The sequence below is a fragment of the Capsicum annuum genome, chromosome 1 (assembly GCF_002878395.1).
Source record: "Capsicum annuum cultivar UCD-10X-F1 chromosome 1, UCD10Xv1.1, whole genome shotgun sequence".
Lineage (NCBI taxonomy): Eukaryota > Viridiplantae > Streptophyta > Magnoliopsida > Solanales > Solanaceae > Capsicum > Capsicum annuum.
In genome coordinates this window covers 14,682,764-14,698,365 of record NC_061111.1, presented here as the reverse complement: position 1 = coordinate 14,698,365, position 15,602 = coordinate 14,682,764, and the positions used below count along the sequence as shown (strand labels likewise).

Sequence of the window (15,602 nt, the reverse complement as noted above, 5' to 3'; positions counted from 1 at the left end):
TAATTGGTGGGGGTGTATTCCTGTTATGATTCTGTATTCAGTGTTTCGTGTTCCGTGTTCCATGTTTATTACGAATCTGTGTGTTTTCCTCTGCTTTATATTCCTGCATTCCTGCTTTACTCTATTTTATATTCCCTATGGGTGCCGTATCTATGTTATGTCATCTGCTGCTGTGCTGTACTATGTGTTTGTGTGATATCTCGTGACTTGAGCCGGGGGTCTTTCGGAAACAGCCTTTCTACTTCATCAGAGGTAGAGGTATGGACTGCGTACATCTTACCCCCCCAGACCCCACTAAGTGGGAATACACTGGGTTTGTTGTTGTTGTTGTTGTATTTAAATAAAGATTGCTAAAGTATCAAACCAAGAAAGTACGCAGTAGCTATTTTGATAAGACAAATTGAGAAAACAGTTAAGAAACTAAAAGTGCTCTCTAACCACTTAACCTTTTAGATGAAATGGTCACACACTTCAACATGGTGTCAGAATCGAATCTCACCACCATTAAAAAAGAATTTCCACGAGCTTGTCCCATGGAAAAAAAAAAATCAGAACCACATGTGGGGTTGTGTTGAGTACATAATTAAAAAAATGAAAGGGTGCTCTCTCTACCAACTTAAGCTTTTAGATGACCACACACTTCAACAAGACCTATGGGGAGTAACCAGGCAAATTAGATGTTAGGACTTCATTACTACTATAGACATAGCCAATAAAGGCAGCAGGCACAACAACAACAATCAATGATAATACTAGCAGCAGTAGCTAGAACAACCACCGCACCAGCTATACAATGAATTTACCTCTACAAAAGAACTACCACCAGGATTCCTCATATCACATGCCCAGAAATAAAGATGGCTGCAAGGAAGGCTGTCATCACTAATTCTCAGATTTCCAAGAGATGCCTTTATTGTAAAAGAAGATGGAAACACCTGTCCAAGGAGAAAACAAGATTGAAAATTCACACTTATATGATAAATATCACAATGGAAAAAATCAAAATTGATAGAAACAACAGGCCTTGATATCAGTAAGAAAATTGTCCTGAGACAAGGTAGACAGCCTAGATCCATCCTCTTTCATCAGCAAAATCTGGGCACGAGCCATGTTCAATGTCAAACTGAAAATAATTCTAGACTTCCCCTTCCCAAGCAAACCCTTCACTGCAGGCACATCGACTGTTTCAAACAACTGAGAATCAACCACATTTTCCTTGCAATTATCATGCTGTGTAATGGCTGATGAAGAAGTGTCACTGAAAGATTCAGAGATTTCTTCCCCCACATTAATGGCATTTACAAATTCCATTACTGCCAGTATTGTTGGCCTACGACAGAAAAAAGACAAGGTAGCAAGCGTGACGGCTACCTGTAACAACCAACAAGCTATTAAATTTAGAAATTGTAAGTGTAAAAGTAAGCCTTTGTTTGGATGGTGGTTTGCCATGGTTTCATAATGTATGGTACAGTATAGTATGGTATGGTACAGTATGGTACAGTACCATGTTTGGATGGACTGTATCGTTCACTACGATTTAATAATAGTTTTTTTGTTTGGTTTGATAGTATGGGACTGTATGGTATCAGGTAAATTTACTAAAATGCCCCTAATTGATTATTGCTAAAATTGACCACTTCCTTCCGAGTCCTAGCTTTGCTCGATCACCTGATCTACAGTATGCTGTCAACAACTTTCTTGCTCATAGTAGTAAATTGTTTCCCTGGAGATGGAAGATGCAACTCAGAAACTTAGAAAACATGAAGCAACTCAGCTGAGAAGAATGTCACAACTCAGATGAAAAGTCATTGTAAGCAAAAGCACTATTTTCAATAACCAGGATTCTCCCAACAAGTGATTCTCCAACTAATTTTTTTTTTTTTAAAATGAAAGGCCAACAAGCCTGAATTTATTAAATAAGAAAACAAAGGATACATAATTGATGATGCCCAATTCGGCTCAATTTGAAAGCAGCCCAAAAAAAACTAAAACAAATGTAAAAAACTAAGAAAGGACAAAAACAAAAGGAAAAATCTTTGGATGACATAGGAAAGTGGAAGGTGAGGAGTTCAGCTTCATCTCCCTCGCAGTATCTAATTAATCTCCTAAAGATGCTAACCACTTCAGTCCGCCATGGAACCTCTAATCAGCACGAAAACGAAAGGTAAAACTTTAACTTTCTTGATTATATCTGACTATCAAATGATCCATTGTCTCTCTACCAGGATTGAATCATTTGTTTCAATGACGAGCGTCGAAGAAGAATAGGCGGAAGAAAGAAAAAGGAGTCAGAGAAGACCAAGCAACAAAGAACAAAGAGAGATTGAGAGCAGAAAAGCATAAGAATAAGTAAATAGGGTAGAGGGTAAAATAGGATTAAATAAAATTATACAAGGGCATAGTTGGAAAAAAAAAAGAGGAAAACCATGGGATACCACCAAATTGGTGGTTCAGGAAATTGGGGAAATCCATGGTTATCATACCATGGAAAAATACCATACCATACCATCCCTTTTAGCAAACAATCAAAACAAACATGGTTCTCATGGTAACCATACCATACCGTGGGAAACCACCAACCAAACAGACTGTAAGTAGACGGATTTACTCAGATAAGAAATGCCGGCTGACCTTTGTATCGATGCTAGTATAGTGAGGTGACTTCTGGTCATAAATAGCCACTTGAGCCTTCACGAAACTATCTAATGTATCAGTCAGTATCTCAGAATTAGTTCCACTATCGTTAACATCAATGGGCAGAAGACCAGCAAAACGGTCAAAACTAGGAGCCTTTGACATGGTCTTTTCTGATGGTAACGAGTTTCCCGCTGAATAAGGACTATCAACCAGGTCATTTAAATTTTCAGATGCCTCGTAAAACTTCTCTTCTCCTTCATATTGACTAGAATCATTGAATTGGCTCTCAACATCATTTAAAAGGGGGGGTGCACTAATATTTCTGATGAAGGATCGTGCCAGATAACAAGAGCCAGACATCCCTGTCCGGCAAACCAAATCTTCTACCTCCAGAGCTTTCAGGAGAGTCCCTATAAAAATATCATTGCCTCTAATTGAAAGTTCAACCTGCGTAAGACATTAAATTTTAACCATTTAAGCATAACAATAGTGAGCATGCAAGCCTAAATAGACAGCCAAACCTGCAGTAGTCTTACCCGACCACCTGTTGCTCGAAATTCAAACAAGCCTCTCTCCTCAGCTAGAAGTGCCTTGGTAAAACTCTGTTCATGCTAGAAAAGTGGAAAGCATATTATACTGTCAGTGTACTTGCTGCTTTTTCAAGAAAAAAGTATCCTTGATAGTTTTCACCCATACACACCTCATGACTATAATTGAAGGATATCTTTAACTCATCAAGAACACCTGTCAAATACAGACTCTCCACTTGTGAGAGATCAAGTACATCGTTGCCTGCATGATCAGCTTCATAATCTTCTGACTCAGATGATGATTCAGATAAACCAGTTATAGGGGCTGATCCCTGCATGAAACCTCACTTTTGAGAACTTTCCCATAAGAAAGCAACAAGAAGTTAGGACTTGATGAATATATAGTCCTGTCTACCACCTACAACACCCAACCCCCAAAAAGGGGGAAAGGGTACCAACATGAAAGCAACCACACTACAGACTCCATACATTCTCCTAAAATCGAGCCAAATCTAAGGGAAGTTAGACATTGCTGTCCTAGATCTTAATCCCACATCAAAAACCTATTTTCCTAACATTTCTAATTGATCCCATTTATTTGCAGTTAGGAACTCAATCTATAAACATCATCCAGAGGAAAGGAATTAGAAACAAGCAAAAGAGAGAAACACTCCTGCAACTTTCGAGGCAGACAACAAGGCAATAGGCCACAATTTAAGTCTCCAAGATCGAATTCTGCTGACCACTCTAGCACATTTTCACCTTTATACCAAAGTATTAATAGCAGTTCCAATTAATATTTTGTCATAGGCACCCACATAATAATGTTATCTGACTAAGACATTTGAGCCACAATTTTGTGTGTCTTAGCTATTGGCATGTCAATAAGTAATCTATTCCAAAACAGCATAAGAGAAACGCCACGAAGGTTTACCGATGCACGATAGATGGCCCCCTGCAAGTGGCGCTGCCATGTCTTCTTTAAATCTTCAGAGTCGCAACGTAATATTAAGGCATTTGCATTTTCCACAATCTACATGTGACAATAAGGTAAGGGAGATCAGAAACCGAAAAATGCATAACCAAAAGAAACCAAATATATTGCAAAGTACTTTGTTGCCTCGTTCAGCACTGTAGACAGCCAACACATGTTGTTCATTGCCAACATCATTTGGAGGAACTTGATATAGTTGTTTCCCTCGTAAACTGCAATATGATGTAGAACAATGAAGTTAAGGATACAAACCACAGATAAAAGATGCAGCGACTTGAACAAACGAATTACAATCACTAAACCTTGATAGGCTTCACACAGACGACCACCAAAAATCTTGGCATCATCTATTTATATTTTTCTCCTGTTTAATTTTTTAACCATAATAAGAGTTATTGTTGATAAAAATTTGAAAATTAGTCCATTTCCCTAGATATCGTTCTACACTTCACTCCTTCATCTAGAACCTTACCGTATTAAAGTCTCCACCTAACACCCATGGGATCTTGAACTCCATACAATTGGCCATCTTAATCCACTTTTTTTTAATAACCGTGGTGGCCCAACTTGCGCGCATCTCGACTAATTCCATGGGATACCTGCCACCTCCCACCAACAACAAGTACCAGGTAATTCTATTCACTAAAGCTAGAATATATGGGAAGATATCAACTAGTGTTTGTCTCTATTGGGAATTGAACATGAGACCTCATGGTACTCAACCCCACTTAAAATTGAACCACTAGGCCACACCCTTGGATGCATCTTAACCAAATTAAACAAAATTAAGGATATTGATCATCCTTATGTAGTTACTTTTTCAGTGTTCTTTTGTAACTTGATTGATTTGGTGATGCCAAAGGTGGTGCCAAACACAGACCAAAGTTTTTACCTGATGTACTGCTTGTAAGATCTAGAGCCAGGATTTTCCAGTATATAAAGAAAGGATCCAACAATACATAGGTATCTTCGCTGCCATATAGCCTCCCTACCACCAACACCCTACAGAATAAAAGAAATAATAATTATCAGGAATGTACAACTAACTATAGCACACATTAATACACTAAAAGAACTTGGATGTGTTAATCTAAAAGCAACCTTCCAGGTAAGAAGACACAACCACCCCTCAAAATCAGACTCTGTCCAAGGACGATAAACATTGGAATCATTTACTTCATCTACTTCAAATATCTTTGCAACTTGCATCAACCGATGATATCGAGAAGGAGAAAAATGGAATCCTAAAGAAGGAAGACGCACTGCAAGTCTCATCGAAGGAAAGGCAGGATTCTCTAGTCGGATCTGCAAATTAGGAATATGAGAAGTATTGTACACAAAGTAGAAACCGTGAAAACATGCAAATGTATATTATGTGAATGCAAGACCATGTTCAGATGAAGAAACGTGCAGTCACCTGTTGAAGCTTTAGAACCACTGCACACTTGTCAATAACAGGCAAACAAGTAACAAAGTTGGACACAGACGGACCAACTCCATTTGTAGGAGTTTGACTCCAATGGTAATCACCATCAACCAGGAAAGCAGAAACATCACTCAAGATCATATCAAACTGAACATACATATTCATCTCTTCAGGTGAAACAAACTCACAATCATCCTGCACATATTACAGAAACACAGCACGTTAGCCAGCTGATGACCTCGTCTTATAGATTAAAACGATCCTAAGATTTACCTTTGTAGAAATCACCAAATTTCCCAAGTCAAGAAGCAGCTTAGTTGAGTGACTGCTATCAGGACAGAAATCAGTAGGTATGGTAATTTTTGGAGCTGCGATTTTCAAATCCAGGAAGAACCTGGTAGAAAACGGATATCAATTGTAATCTTTAGTGGATGGTGTAAAAGAATGCAACATGTCAATATCTACTGTTACTATATTTGTTTAGGTCATTCAAGGATTGACAAGGCTGCAACATTAAACTGCAAAAGATGGATAAACCTGACAATTTTATAGGAAGACGAGCCCAGAATCAGTGAGCCTTGACTCTGATCCCTGGCCACCACACCATCCCTCCCCAAAACCACCTAGGTTTTACATTCGAATCACATTTAGAGAAATTTTACTGGACAATAACATGTAACCACTTTTCTTTTAAACTGTTCAAATCACGGAGAGGAACTAGCAATCTCAACAAAATCAAATACCAGCTTGACAAATTAAAAAAGTATCTAACCTGGATTGATCCTTCAAAGCTCTGTTTACTTGTTGTTGTGCAGTTCGTTTGACTTCATCAATTGTCATCTGACAATAGGACAATTGCACATCATCTAATAATACATTTCAAAAGAAAAATCGGGAACACATACATAAACTAAGAATCTCTTACATGTGTTGAGTAATTCATCTTTCTTTTTTTTTTTTTTGATAAAAGAGCAATTCAACATTTTTAAGACAGTAATATCCATATAAGTAGGCTGTGGTGAAAAACTGCAATGAAACAAGTAGTAACTAAACGAGTTGATAAAAAAGGTGAAATATGAAGCATTCCTGAGGGTAATATTCTCCCTATCCCAAAATGTTCACCTTGCCTTTTTAGGGTTGTTTCTAACTGTTTCCAATGGAAGTTCCAATTCTTTTTCAATACCACAATGATTCAAATGCCTCTCTTTTACCTTTCGTGATACCATATTATTCTCAATTTTTTTCTAATAACAATTTTATAAACCAATTTAGGCGCAACTTGGCTATCCAACCGAGTAACTGCTATCTTCCACCAGCCCAGATAATCGATAACTCTACCTACTACCAAGATTTAGGAAAATGTGAAGGATCACCTGGGTGGTGCCTTTGCTGGATTTGAACCCTGGTGACCCGTAGGTTTTTTCCCACTTCAACTATTAAGCCACACCCTTGGATGCTAATATTCCTCTTATTTTATGAAATATTAAGCAATTGATACTTTTGATCTCTCCCAATAATAACAAAAAATGAGGATAGTAATTTAAAGAGGACAGGCAAATACTACAGCTGAGGTCATTTAATGATTTTAGAGATTTTTATTGATAAAATTCTCTGACAATAAAATAAATAGAATAAGAAACATATCTCCAATCAAGAAAAGTGGTTTTTTCAATCCAATTTCTTGTGCCACGGGACTCCCATGATAGAACTATGGTGCCAGTGGCACAGCAAGTAAAGCAGAGTCATAGCTCACACCTCACTAAAATGAAGTGTAACCAATTGCAATAGTTAAACAAAGGAATGTCAACTGTGAGTCCACTTTATGACCATGAAAATTTCTAACAACAACTATGTCTCAACAACAACAATAACAACAACAGGCCCAGTGTATTCCCACAAAGTGAGGTCTGGGGAGAGTAAGATGTACGCAGTCCATACCACTACCTCCGAAGAAGTAGAGATTTTGTTTCCGATAGACCCCCGGCTCAGAATCTCGAATAATAGACCAAGATCGTATTGGAACATGTAACAGGAGAGGTTGGCATGCAGACATAAGAAATAATAGAAATAAATATCAGTGAAGTACGAAATAAGAGAAATACGAGCAATACGAAATAAGAAATAAGAACTAGGACACTCACTTACCCACCCCACCCGAACTCACCTGGCTAAAGGCTCCTACTCAAGGACACAGGCTTGGGATTACTGCCCGGATACGCACACTCTCTCCTAACACCTAGCCACAATCCATAAACTCGCCCTAACCTCCTACCCTAATCCGCGACCTCCACACCTTCTTGTCTAGGGTCATGTCCTCAGTGAGCTGCAGCTGCTCCATGTCATGTCTAATCACCTCCCTCCAGTATTTCTTTAGCCTACCTCTACTCCTCCTAAAGCCATCTAACGCTAGCCTCTCACACCTCCGAACTAGGGCATCCATGTCCCTCCTCATCACATGCCCAAACCATCTCAACCTTACTTCTCGCATCTTATCCTCCACCGAAACCACTCCCACCTTCTCTCGAATAGTCACATTCCTAACTCTATCCCCTCTAGTAAGTCCACACATCCATCGCAACATTCTCATTTCCGCCACCTTCGGTCTTTGGATGTGGGAGTTCTTGACTGGCTAACACTCTGCTCCATACAGCATAGCCGGACGGACTGCCACTCTGTAGAATTTTCCTTTAAGCTTAAGGGGAACCTTCTTACCACACAACACTCCCGAAGGGAGCTTCCACTTCATCCACCCTACTCCAATACGTTTAGAGACATCCTCATCAATCTCATCATTCCCCTGGATAATAGACCCAAGATACTTAAAACTATCCCTCTTACAAACAACCTGGGAATCTAACACCACACCACTTCATCCTCCTGACTCGCGTCATTAAACTTGCATTCCAAATACTTCGCCTTGGACCTACTCAACCTGAACCCCTTAGATTCCAAGGTTTGCCTCCAAACCTCCAATTTCTCATTCACACCCCTCGCGTCTCACCAATCAGCACTACATCGTCCGCAAATAACATACACCAAGGCACCTTACCCTGATACTCCGCGTCAACACGCCCATCACCACCGCAAAAAAGAAAGGGCTAAGAGTCGAACCCTGATGCAGACCTGTCTCGATCGGAAAATGCCCTGAGTCACCTCCCGTCATCCTCACCCGAGTCTTCCCTCCATCATACATGTCCTTAATAGCTCTGATGTACGCCACTGGAACACCTCTCACCTCTAAGCATCTCCAAAGAACCTCCCTAGGGACTTTGTCATATGCCTTCTCCAAGTCGATGAACACCATGTGCAAATCCCTCTTCCTTTCCCTATACTGCTCTACCAATCTCCTCACCAAATTGATTGCCTCTGTCGTTGAGCGACCAGGCATAAAACCAAACTGATTCTCCAAAATGGACACTACTCTCCTGAATCTCCGCTCGACCACCCTCTCCCAAATCTTCACAGTGTGACTCAACAACTTAATACCCCTATAGTTGTTGCAACTCTGAACATCGCCCTTGTTTTTATATAACGGAATCATCGTACTCCATCTCCAAGCCTCAGGCATTCTCGAAGTCTTGAAAATGACGTTAAACAAATCTGTCAACCACCTTAAACCCGCCTCACCAGCATACTTCTAAAAATCCACCGGAATCTCGTCCGACCCCGTCGCCCTACCCCTTCGCATCCTACGAATTGCCTCTCTAACCTCCTCAACCTTAAAACGTCTACAGTAGCTGAAATCACGGCTCAGTGTAAGGTATTACTTTGTGGGCGTCTTATTTCTGTTATTCCATCTTGTTTCATGCTTTATTACGGCTTCGTTTACTATTCTTTGTCTTGAGCCGGGGGTATCGGAAACAGCCTCGCTACTTCTCCAGAGGTAGTGGTATGGACTGCATACATTTTACCCTCCTCAGACCCCACTATGTGGTAATACACTGGATTTGTTGTTGTTGTTGTTGATGTGTGCTATATAACTACTTTGTCATGTCTTGAACCTTACCTCCTTTATCAGATGCTTTATCACTCCATCAAAATGTTGATTTCTCAGCTCGTCACTCAAGTAAATATATTTCTCAAAAAGTCACTTTTCTTTGTTTTGTAATAGGAAAGTCAATTAAAGTGCCACTAACTTTTCTATTACAAGTCGAAGAAACGTGACTTCCTGATATAATTAATATTAGGTGAGTGATTGTCTAGAAATTATTGGCTTAAGGACAAGGGTGTTTGTACACTTTTGGGATTTGTAAAGTTCTTAATTAGCATCTTAATGCCTCTGTCTCCCTCCTTGTTTAGAAGTCTATGAAAATACTCCTGCCATCTGTTCTTGATGTGAACATCCTCCACCAAAACTCTTCCGTCCTCCCTCTTAATGCACTTCACTTGATCGAGGTCCCGACCCCTCCTCTCCCTAGCCTTAGCAAGCCTATACAACCTTTTTTCCCCGCCTTTCTCCTCTAACCCCGCGTACAAGCTCTCAAAAGCTGCTGTCTTAGCAGCCGTAACAGCTAACTTAGCCTCTTTCCTTGTCACTTTGTAAGCCTCCCTGTTCACCCGTTTCTCCTCTTCCTCTTTACTCTCGATCATCTTAAAATATGCCTCCTTCTTAGTCTCCACTTTCTTCTTAACTTCTTCATTCCACCACCAGTCCCCTTTATGTCGACCTACCCGACCACTCGAAACACCCAACACCTCTCTAGCCGTCTCCTTGATGCAGCTGGCAGCCTTATCCCACATACCATCCACGTCCCCCTACACTCTCATGCCCCCATTCCCGCCACCCTCACCCCTATCTCCAGCGCACTGACTAGCGTCAAACCACCCCACTTGATTCTAGGTTGACCCTCTCCAACACTACTCTTCCTGCTCTTCTTGATAAACAAGTCAATCACCAAAAGTCTGTGCTGAGTCGAAAGATGCTCACTCGAAATGACTTGACAGTCTTTACATAGAACTTTATCCCCCTTCAAAAACAGCAGAAAGTCAATCTGAGTCTGGGCTAAAGCGCTTCGGAAGGTAATCAGATGATCCTCCTTCTTCAGAAAGCTCGAATTCACAACCACCAACCCAAAAGCCCTTGCAAAGTCCAACAGGGCAACCCCTTCACCATTTCTATTACTGAAACCAAAAGCTCCGTGCACATCATCATAACCTCCCGGACATGCCCCAATATGCCCATTGAAGTCCCCCGCTATAACAACAACTATGTCTCAATTCAAAACAAATTGGGATCGGTTGTATGAGTACCTATATCCACTGCACATTCCCTTCCATTCCAGCCCTTTTCTATCAGATACTCGAACATGAATGATATACAACTACAACTAAGAAGACTTCCATCAAAACACGAACCTTACTATGCCAACAGCCAAACCTCAATCCCAAAGTCCTCAACTATATCATTCAATTAGCTAAGAACAAGAAAATGTCATGATTACCTTTTCGAGCTTCTCATTGGAATTACTTTCAAACATATACAACACCCATAATGACGATGTGCCCCAGCACAACTTCATTAAAATTGTTTTGACGAAAGAAGAAGAGCTAACAATCAAGAAGAAACTTCTTGATGGTTCATCGCCAGGAACAACAAAATCAAGCAAGTGAAGTCAAGCGCACTAGAAAAATTTTGTTCTCAGGTACCTTTATGCTCAGTCACTCCCTAAGCAACAAATGAGCATAAATCCTCACTCTTCCCTAAGAAGCAAACTTTCCCCATTTGGACAAAGGTCTAAGAAGCAAATGTTTATGACCATGAAATACGCTGTGATCTAAACACCAATTATATGAACAGTGAGAACAGATGAAAAATGAAAAGTGAAAATGGCAAAATTGACGTCTGAAACTAAGAAAATAAGAAGCTTAAACTAACCTGTACTGCAGCAGCTGTCTCCAGAGCTATGGTCTGACTTACAGCAGCATTACTTTCAAAAAAGTTGATAATTTGGTCAATCGAATCCTTCAGATACTATTGAAAAAAAATTGATAAGTTGAAAGCTAAACTATTTTAACTGGTGAACTAAAATAAAACTTCAGCTTACAGTCACATAACATGGAGAAGCTTTAGCCGCCAATCTCCAGTCAATGTTGGAATCAAAAGGCTTGTAGCAAAATGCAGCAACCAAGGAATCATTGACAGTTGCACTCTGAGCAGAAAATATTACCATTAGTGAGGCTGTCTTACTTAAACACTTGCCCCCACCCCACCCAAAAATAAAGAGAAATAGAAGATCTACTTCAAAATTTCTCAAGCTTCCAGATGTCAACTTTGATATCTTTTCACCTTTTAGTAAAGGAATCTTTAAAAAGGAAAGAAATAAATATATATCCCCAATTCCCCAACCTCTCTACAACAGAGTTATTTATTTTTTGGTGATAATGGTAACAAGGTGGAAAGAGCAAAAAAGCTCTAACGTTCATTAAGGATTTAAGAGCAAATAAAGTGGGGGATGTAAATAAGAAAAGGCATATAAATGGAGAAACAAAATATGGATATGTATGTGTAGTCCAAGACTAATTATACGCGTGAAGAACAAATATACGGAGAAATAAATTGAAAAGAATTATAATAACGTATCAATTTTATAGCTCATTGGAGAAAAATGTCATAGAGGTTTGATGACGACTGAAATGTCCGTCAAGCGAAAAAGAAACACTCAACATGATTTGTGCCTCTGTTAAGAGTTTAAACGCACTTTAAGTGCGCCATTGACAAAACTGCTTCACAGTTGAATTTAAAGATGCTCACCTCAGCGAGAAGGCCATTTGGAGACCATAACTGATATGATCCTAGTTTTACGTCAAAAACCTTTGCTTCTGAATAAAGCTTTATATAACAATCAAGGTTATCACATGACAAATCAGCAAGGCAGTTGTTAGTATCACTAAGCTTTGAAGCATTGTGCTTCATGTGAACCTCCAAGGTGGTGTGAGGCACATCTCTCCTGTCATGAGTTGCCAACAGTGGTTCTTCTTCACCTTCTTTATAGCCAATTATATTATTTAACCTCTCCCAGTCTTCCTCAGTAAACTCTGCTTGCTCACTTTCATCTTCAGTTGATTGGCTGGACCTGAGAAGTTGGTCAACCACATGAGACTTAACAGAAGAAAAGAGAAAGAAAAGCCCTTAACAGTACAGAAACTAAGGGGGTATAAAGATCCAGTATTAACCAGCCAAAAGACCACCATGAACTCTGTGTCTTTTGTTTCTTTCGGTAAGAATCCGATCCTACCGACTGCTCCACAAACTTGTGTGCCAACATCCTGTTGAAAAGTCAAAAATAGAGGTTATTCCCTAATGCAAAAATCTGTCCAAATTCTAAATTGTCGCAGGACAGCAACTGTGCATAAACATCATCAAAGTGTTGCCAAGATTCTTCATGGCATAAATCATTATTTCCCTAATTAAACACGAGAAAAACATTCTGGAACACTCTTAAACCCAGAAGCTGCTTTACAAAACACTTGACATATCATGAAGGAATAAAATAACTCGATCATAAGTTCCTGTCTAGTCAAAAGGACAAATCTAGCTAAAGATGCATGAAAGAAAAATGATAGGTACTTAAGGAAAATGCACCTTGGACCTAAATCAACCATAAAGCTAGCTCAAGTAGTCAGCTTTGTTGAAGATCAAAGGAGCCTACATGTGGGATTCTAACCCCTTTCTCCTCCCCTCCGCCCAGAATCTAGCTAAGCATCTGGAGCGCGAAGTAACATAAAATGGGTGGCCCAACATTTGATAGTCCAACATCAGGAATGGGTCAAACTCTAAATCTCTAATAGCATCAAAAAAATCGGAGTGTCCAATCCAAAAATTTAATACAACACGTGGAGTAGCCTAAAACCTTTATAAACTTCTGATCAACACCCTCTCTTACACATACCCAGTGTATTCCCACAAAGTGGGGTCTGGGAAGGGTAAAGTGGACGCAGTCCACACCACTACCTCAGATGAAGTAGTGAGGTATACCCCCGGCTCAGGACAGATAACAGTATAACAAACAAAAAAAGACATTAAAAACGAACAACAAAATGGGATAACACACCACTAGATAATAAAAGGAACAAGACATCATACAATAATACTATAAACTATCTATTCGAAATTACAAACATTACCAAAACACTACGAACAAGAAACTACATGCACAAATACAAACAAAGCACTCCTCCCTACTATTATGGACGCACTCCTACCCACCAACCATCTACCCTAATGCGCGTGCTCAGCACCTTCCTATCAAGAGTCATGTCCTCTGTAAGCTGTAACTGCTCCATGTCATGCCTAATCACCTCTCCAATATTTTTTCGGCCTACCTCTACCCCACCTAAAACCATCCATAGCCAACCTTTCACACTTTTGTACTAGAGCATCTGTGCACCTCCACATCACATGCCCAAACCATTGCAACCTCACTTCCTGCATCTTATCTTCCCCTGAAACCACCCCCACCTTATCTCGAATAGTCTCATTTCTAGCCCTATCTCTCCTAATAAGTCTGTACATCCATCTCAACATCCTCATCTCCGCCACCTTCAACTTTTGGACGTGGGAGTTCTTAATGGGCCAACACTCCACTCCATACAATATAGTTGGTTGGACTGCCACTCGGTAAAACTTACCTTTAAGCTTAGGAGGCACCTTCTTATCACACAAAACTCCCAAAGCAAGCCTTCATTTCAACCACCTTGCACCAATACGGTGCGTGACATCCTCGTCAATCTGTCCATTCCCTTGAATCATAGACCCAAAATACTTGAAACAATCCCTCTTCCGAATGGCCTGCAAATCCAGCTTCACTACCACGTCAGTCTCATGCGTCAAATCACTTAACTTACATTTCAAATACTCTATCTCAGTCCTACTCAACCTAAAACCCATTGGACTCTGGGGTCTGTCTCCAAACCTCCAACTTATCATTAACTCCTCCCCGGATCTCGTCAATTAGTACAACATCATCAGCAAATACCATACAACAAGGCACTTCTCGTGAATACGCCGCGTCAAAACATCCCTCACCAAGGCAAATAAAAACGGGCCAAGAGTCGATCTCTATGCAACCTCGTCAAAACAAGAAAGTGCTCAGAATCTCCTTCTACTGTTCTCACACGAGTCTTTCCTCCGTCGTATATGTCCTGAATCGACCAAATTTATGTCACAGGTACACCTCTAGCCTCCCAGCACCTTCACAAAATCTCCCTAGGGACTATTTCGTACGTCTTCTCGGGATCGATGAACACCATGTGCAAGTCCTTTTTCCTCTCCCTAAACTGCTCCACTAACCTCTTTACGAGGTGAATGGCCTCAGTAGTCGAGCAACCTGGTATGAAGCCGAACTGATTCTAGAAAATAGTCATGATGCTCCTCAACCTCAACTCTACCACCTTTTCCCAAACCTTCATAGTATGACTCAACAACTTGATACCCTAAATTGTTGCAACTCTGAATATCCCCTTATTCTTATATAATGGAATCACCGTACTCCATCTCCAAGCTTCGAGCATCTTCGCCACCCTAAAAATGATGTTAAACAACCTTGTCGGCCACTCCATACCTGTCCCACCAGTGCTCTTCCAAAATCCACCGAAATCTTGTCTGGGCCAGTCGCCCTACCCCACGCACCCTTGACCTCCCAACCTTGATACGCCTACAACAACCAAAAATATTGACACCTCTCTGAGTACTCCAAGTCCCCCACCGTGAAACCTTTGCCCCCTCGTCGTTCAAAAGTCTATGAAAATAGAACTGCCACCTCCTCATAATGAGGGCATCCTCACGTTTGATTTACTTCACTTGGTCAAGGTTACGGGCCCTCCGCTCCTTAGCCTTGGCAAACTTACACAACTTCTTATCCCCGCCTTTCTCCTCTAAAGCCACATATAAGCTCTCGAAATTTGACGTCTTAGATGTCGTAATCACTAACTTCGCCTCTTACTTAGCTAACTTATACTCCTCCCTATTCGTCCATTTTTTCTCATCATTCTTACTCTCAACCAACTTTGCATAGGC

General features: G+C 40.4%; 1 protein-coding gene across 1 annotated transcript in view; it reads right to left on the bottom strand.

Moving 5' to 3' along the window:
- Window positions 1-15,602, bottom strand: part of LOC107869044 — a 75,018-nt gene that overhangs the window by 47,735 nt on the left and 11,681 nt on the right. Inside the window, exons 11-26 of the mRNA XM_047394316.1 lie at window positions 12,761-12,853; window positions 12,339-12,660; window positions 11,632-11,736; window positions 11,463-11,558; window positions 6,360-6,427; window positions 5,861-5,981; window positions 5,579-5,782; window positions 5,263-5,466; window positions 5,054-5,163; window positions 4,280-4,373; window positions 4,102-4,200; window positions 3,338-3,499; window positions 3,174-3,248; window positions 2,632-3,084; window positions 1,024-1,371; window positions 804-935 (exon numbers count right to left, since the gene is read on the bottom strand). Coding sequence (XP_047250272.1) covers window positions 804-935; window positions 1,024-1,371; window positions 2,632-3,084; window positions 3,174-3,248; window positions 3,338-3,499; window positions 4,102-4,200; window positions 4,280-4,373; window positions 5,054-5,163; window positions 5,263-5,466; window positions 5,579-5,782; window positions 5,861-5,981; window positions 6,360-6,427; window positions 11,463-11,558; window positions 11,632-11,736; window positions 12,339-12,660; window positions 12,761-12,853 — 2,686 coding nt within the window. The remainder of the gene's footprint in view (window positions 1-803; window positions 936-1,023; window positions 1,372-2,631; window positions 3,085-3,173; window positions 3,249-3,337; window positions 3,500-4,101; window positions 4,201-4,279; window positions 4,374-5,053; window positions 5,164-5,262; window positions 5,467-5,578; window positions 5,783-5,860; window positions 5,982-6,359; window positions 6,428-11,462; window positions 11,559-11,631; window positions 11,737-12,338; window positions 12,661-12,760; window positions 12,854-15,602) is intronic.